Raw genomic sequence first — 6,359 nt, forward strand, 5'->3', positions numbered from 1 at the left:
TTAACGGAATATTCTTATTAATTAAATACTAGCATCTGCATAAACAGTTCTAAATAACAGGTGAAATATAGCAAACATATGATAGATCCCTGGGCTAACAGTCTGTAGACATTTATGTGTAGAAGAATGGTAACTCTTCAGCAGTTTTCCTAAAGGAGTTTGTGAAAGGCTATTTCTGGCATATGAGACCACATTAGTAAATCACAGACACTGACTGAATGGGGAGAGAAATAACATAGATTTGGGGCTTGGTTCTATAAAGCAGGGAGGTGCTGGAACTTAATTTTTAGGAGCCTGGAGGGGAATCCGAGACCCTTCGTAGGTATATAAGCTCCCTATATAGTGCATGGGAAGAATCAGATTCTCCAAAATGATGATCTCGACAATCAGCATAGTGAACTGGAGCTACCTGAAGCTGTCCAAGAGGAGAGGCTAAGCACGCATATGGAAGAGTCTTAAATCTCACCCTGCTCTGGAACCTGGACATTGGACTCAGGGCTGTAAGCACTAAGCAGGTATCTCAATCCATAGAAGGATCCATAGCCTAGAACCCTCTCCTGAATGAAAGCACCCAAAAATATTATTTCAAGAAATGAAGCAGGTTTGCTGTTGTCTCTCAAAGCAGAAGTACTTGAGGAGGTCAAATCTGTATCTTTCACTTCCCAGAAGAGTATCCTACCATCATACCATCACCCTCATGGCCTTGAAGCTTCACATTCACTCTGTTGAGAAGGCCAATGATACTGACTAAATACCAGTCAGATGAGTAAAACCTTGTCCTTTTTCATTCAGAAGGCAGTCAAGAGAAAAGAAAAAGTGTTTCAGGGTGGCACCTGTGCTTACTCATCAAACTGTTGTAAAATATATGACATCTCCAAATTCAGCTTCACTTTTCTAAAATGGCCTTAAACTGCTTAAATTGAGGCCTCTACTCTAAATTTGATGAAATTCACAACTTCTTGACACAGTCCATCCCTGAGAACTTAAGCAATAAGAGCTTCTTAATGCATAATGCAGTGGTAATAAGTTATGCCCACATCATATTCTTCAGTAACGTTCTGGTTTAGTAGTGCCACTTTCCGGTTTTAGTTCCAGTCATGGATGGGGCATTGTTTGTAGTGACACAAATGGGAGCTGCCCATGTCATGCTGTTTGCCTCAAATGCACAGCACTTACATACATGTAGTCCTGTAGTTCGGTCTTTCAAGAGAAAAGAGCTTTTTGTGCATCTGGAAATCTTCTATAACTCCATAAACTAAAATAAGGATGTGTGCAATATCTACAACATTGGTACTCTCATCTACAAGTATGCCACAAACTTTCAACAGTATCCTGAAACTGTAGTTTAAGATAATCAGCAATGTCCTCAACATTATTATGACACACTTTCATTTCAGACACACTGACCTTGAGTAAATGCAGACCTTTTTTCCTGGGCAAGTTATGTCCACAACTCTCAACATGCAATCTTTGAGAGTTTACCTTTCTTTGCTGTTTTATGAGCCACAGCAAAACTGATCAATGTAACTTTGTTGCCTCAGACAGCCCTTTTAAAAACTGACTTGTGCCATAAGGCTTTTTGCAACAGCTCTAGTTGTAACTTTTGACAGTCACTGACAAACTCATTGTAAAAACTATGATTTGTATTGTAATACTATTTTTGTGTTGTACTCCATTATGACTGATATATTTTGCTTGCAAATAAAGCAAAACACTTTCTTACTGTGCCACAGCAAAGTAGGTTTCATTCCATTGTTCCTGCTACCAAAGTTTCCTGAAACTTGGTCAAGAACACAATAATACTTGCACCATTTCAGGACCAACATACGTGAAACCTGACTACTCACTGATTTAGGTATACAGCCATGTTTTGGCAAGCCCCGCCAACCTGCCTGCTACCAAGGTTGTTGCTGGCTACTGATGTTCGGGGTCCTCAAAAGTTTCGCCCCTGAAGCATATTTCAAAGGGACAGTCCTGCACATAACTAGCCTGACTGAAAACTTGGACATGCTCCCTACAAGTTTTCCTGTCAAATAGAGTGGCTGTGGCTCAATATTTATTGCACAAACTTATTAAAACAGAGGCTACATCAAAGGGGCTCACAGGGTGCAATTTAGGAACTAATTTTAATCTAATGATTAAGACACTCCTGGGGCGACCTGGGTTCATAGCCCTGATTCTTGCAGTGTTTTATGTTAAGCAGCCATAGGAAAAAATACTGAAACAATCCCAGGAACAGGGTTTATAATCATCTTCTCTAGCTAAGGGCCATCATCACTAGTATTTACAATCATTCTCTCTGGTCCAGTACTCAAGACAAATACTGATTGTCTTCTACCAGGTACAGTAGCCTATAGCCTGTGGATTGGGAGAATTCTCCTGGGAGTGTTCAATACCCCTTCAGACTGAGGGTACGTGTTCTAACCACACATAAGTAGTGCACCACCAACTTGTCATTCAGCCAAAAATTTACTGGCAAGCTCTCCCTATGGCAGAGAAAGACCTAGCTCTTGGATATCTATTTGGCCAAGGCAAATTCTGGGGAAGCTTTGGTTATACACAGAAGAGCTATACATACCTGAGGGACTTTGAAGTCACACATGAAAGTACCTAATGAATTTCAGCAGCCCCTGATATTTGGAAGCTAAGAAGGGATTTTTGGATGCCAATTTTAATAGAATCATAGAAAATTAGGGTTGGAAGAGACCTCTGGAGGTCATCTAGCCCAACCCCCTACACAAGGGAGGGCTATCCCTAACTAGATCATTCCAACCATGGCTTTGTCGAACTGGGCTTTAAAAACCTCCAAGGATGACCACCTCTCTAGGTAACCTGTCCTAGTACTTCACCACACTCCTGGTGACAAAGTTATTCCTAACATCCAACCTAAACTTCTCTTGCTGCCATTTGAGAATATTGCTTCTTGTTCTGCCACCTGCCACTACTGAGAGCAGTCTCGCTCCATCCTCTTTGGAACCACGCTTCAGGTAAAATCTATTAAAGCCCCGCTTAATCTTCTCTCGTCTAGACTAAATAAGCCCAGATCCCTCCGCCCCACTTCATAAATCATGTGCCGCAGCCCCCTTACCATTTTCACTGCCCTCTGCTGAACTCTCTCTAACTTGTCCACATCTTTTCTGTAGTGGGGGCTCCAAAACTGGACACAGTACTCCAGATGTGGCCTCACCAGTGCTGAATAGAGCAAAATAATCACTTCCCTTGACCTGCTGGCAGCACTCCTACCAATGCAGCCCAGGATGCCATTAGCCTTCTTGGCAACAAGGGCACACTGCTGGTTCATATTCAGGTTATTGTATACTGTAACCCCCAGGTCCTTTTCTGCAGACCTTTTTTTGGGCTTAGGTACCAATTCTACCTAAAAGCTGCTTTAAGGTATCAAAGTCTTTTATTAGTTGTATGCCTTTTCAATGTATTTTAACTTTGGGATTCCTGTTTTGATGAAATTAGTATCGATTTGGGGTTTCCCCCCCATGCATTTTGTTCCCATTTCTTTTCTTGTAATGGCAGCTGATACATCTCCTTTAGGATCCTCCCCTTCCTTCTACCCTTTCTTTACCAACAGCTGCGCACCCAGTCAGCCAACTGGTGCTGTACTAAAAGCTATTGAAAGAACAAACCAACAGCCTTGCATGGCAAAGCCAGGAGGAGATGTAGATTGCTCGGGCAGCTGCATATCACACTCATGTGATAGTCACGGAGCTTGATGGGACCACACCTAGGAAGGAGGGTGCAGTCTCGTGATTAACTATCCGAGCATTACTCCCTACCATATGGGATGACAATGACTAGTCATCACAGTCTTGCCAACACGTCGCTAAGCCTGGATGCAGGTCTGGGCAGCCCAGGGCCACTCCTATGCAGGAACCTGCTGTTTTGGGAACCAGCTACTTGCTGCCGCGTGAAACCCGGACTGGCCTCCTCACTCCTACCAGGGACTGGAGGGAGCTCGCTGTAAGGGGAAGTCCTAGAAAGCTGCCGCAGCAGCCGACTCTGTGCAGCAGAGACAAACCAAGCAGAAAGAAGTACCCTCGCTTCTGCCCTATGCCAGCTAACATAGCCGAGCTGCGCCTGCGCGACCGGGAGGGCAGGCTCCGCCTCTATCGGGGTCGTAGCTGCCTCCACGCTGCCTGAGGGGCCTTAGCGCCGACCGGCCGGAGGTCCCTGCCAGCAAGCTCCGTATGGGCTGGGCAGGCGCCGCGGTTGCCCTGCGGCAAGAAGGCGGTGGGGCTATGATCCCAGTCCCTCGGCATCGGTGCAGAGCCCGTGGGACAGGCGGGCGGGCAGGCAGTGCGCCGGGCAGCCGCGTTGTTTCCCAGCATGCCGCGCGGCGCTGGCTCAGGTGCCGGGGGAGGTGGCTCCGCAACGGCGCCCTGACGGGGAGGAGCGGAGCGGAGGCCGCTGCCGGCCCCGGCCCATAGCGCTCCCTGCCCGGCCCCGCCATGCCGCTCTTCACCACCAACCCCTTCGACCAGGACGTGGGTGAGTGACTTCACTCCCCCCGGGCCCGGCTCCGGGACCCGCGCCCGAGGGACCCCCCCCTTCCCGCACAGACCGCGCGGGGTCCCCCTTCTTCCCTCCCCCTCCGGGCAGGTCTCCCACGGGCGGCAGTGGTGTGGGTCGGTGATGCCGAAGGTGCCCTGCTGTGCGGTGCAGTGCGAGCGGGGTAGAAACCCGCTGTGGGGCAGTTACACATTTCCAAGCACTAACTTTATAGCCTGCCGGCTTCTTTTTAATAGGTGGAGCCTCCTTTTTATCCTGTGCCAATTAGTTAGCAAGTGCAGCTGGTCTGAACTTACTGTGGGATTTACTAGGCAGATGCATAATATGTGAGACATAGCAGGGACTTTGGAGGTGCGCTGGCTCGGGTGAGAGGGCAGGCTTATCTAGGAGTTACTGCCAGCCCCTTGTCACAGCTGTCTTCTAAAATGAAGCTGGTCTCTCACGTGTGACTAACATCAGCATTTCTGTAAGAGCATCGGGAATGTTTAGTGCTAAATAGGTAAATTTACCCTCAAGAAAACAGTACATGGGGCATATTGGGGGTATAACTTGCCTTAAAAGCCATACTTTTCAGTTTGTCTTGTTTTGGTATTTCCTTAAGTCAGCCCCAGTTTCTGGGCTCAAAACAGCAATCAGCACATTGTAATATTAAATATTGACAACCTCATTCTTTATAGCACATAATTGCTCCATTAGTGAGTTTAGTCATGGTCACGTAATATCCCAGAAGCAATTATAGGGAGTGTTCATGTTAAAAAGCAATATTAGAGAAACAATTTTATTTTTTTAATGCTATCCAGGAGATGAAAACAAAGAAAAGATTGCAGCATCTGCTGGCTTTCAGTGACTCACCAAAGACTTGACATCTTGGTAATTCTGGTGCAAAAGTATGAGAATGAGTAAGGCAGTCATGCTCCTTCATGTCTGGATTTGCCCTATGTCTGCATATGTTCTGTGCTTCACCATTATAATTCAGTTTTTTACTAGGTACTTTTACAGTTTCCAGCACAGGTATTAGAGGCATCTATAGGGTAAGATGTAAGAGAGGAATTAAGTGTCTGCAAGTTAAGCACCACAGTGCTTAAGGAGAGGTACCTGGCGACTTTAGTGGGCTCTAGAACTCTACGTTAAATGCCTAATTTCCTTATATAATACATGGAAGGGAGCTATGCTCAGAATGTGATCCAAAACAGCCATCAGGAATTGCCTCAACGTAGTATACGAAAAAGGCTAAGCATTGGCACATGTCCTGAGCAACTTGTTTGGGTTTATTCATTTGGCTTTATAGCCAGAACTCTCTTGTGAAGATAGGTTCTTATGCCTATGTATTTAAAGAACCGAGTACTGGTTGCTTTTAAAAAAATGATGTGGATGGAGGAGGTGGTGATGTGATGGTGAATAGAGGGAGTGCCCTTTTTAGGTAATAGCTTAATGGCTGGATCCCTTGGCCCAGAAATAGCTCCTTCCTTTGTCTCCCTCTTTCCAAGAGCTAAGCATTATCATGGGTTGGGGAACACTCTTTACCCTATTGAAATTGTGTCGTACAGGAAAATATTTAAGGTTCATTAAGCCAGAGAGGGGAAGCAAGAAGTAGCCTGATTCTACCTTAGCACTTAATCTAGCCTTGGTAGAGGGGATCCTGGCGCTCCGGTCCCCACTTCCCAAGACAGTTTCTGTATTTTGGTCAGTGACGTTTTAATGTAAAATATAAAAACAAATTGTGGGAAAAGGGACCAGACAATAGGATCCCTTCTCTGAATGCCATAACAGCTAGCCTGCAGAGTCATGCTGCTTTTCTCTGACCTAGTGCTTTTTGCATTCTCTTCGCCTTTCCTGCT

The 6,359-nt window shown here is 45.8% G+C and overlaps 1 protein-coding gene across 1 annotated transcript in view; it reads left to right on the forward strand.

The window, feature by feature from the left end:
• Positions 1 to 4,381: 4,381 nt before the first annotated feature.
• The window catches only part of STAM (signal transducing adaptor molecule), a 63,068-nt gene continuing 61,090 nt past the window's right edge, over positions 4,382 to 6,359 (forward strand). The window contains exon 1 of the mRNA XM_006036381.3: positions 4,382 to 4,500. Within this exon, the coding sequence (XP_006036443.1) occupies positions 4,461 to 4,500 (40 nt within the window). The 5' untranslated portion in view covers positions 4,382 to 4,460. The remainder of the gene's footprint in view (positions 4,501 to 6,359) is intronic.

This window comes from Alligator sinensis, unplaced genomic scaffold (assembly GCF_000455745.1).
Source record: "Alligator sinensis unplaced genomic scaffold, ASM45574v1 scaffold995_1, whole genome shotgun sequence".
NCBI lineage: Eukaryota > Metazoa > Chordata > Crocodylia > Alligatoridae > Alligator > Alligator sinensis.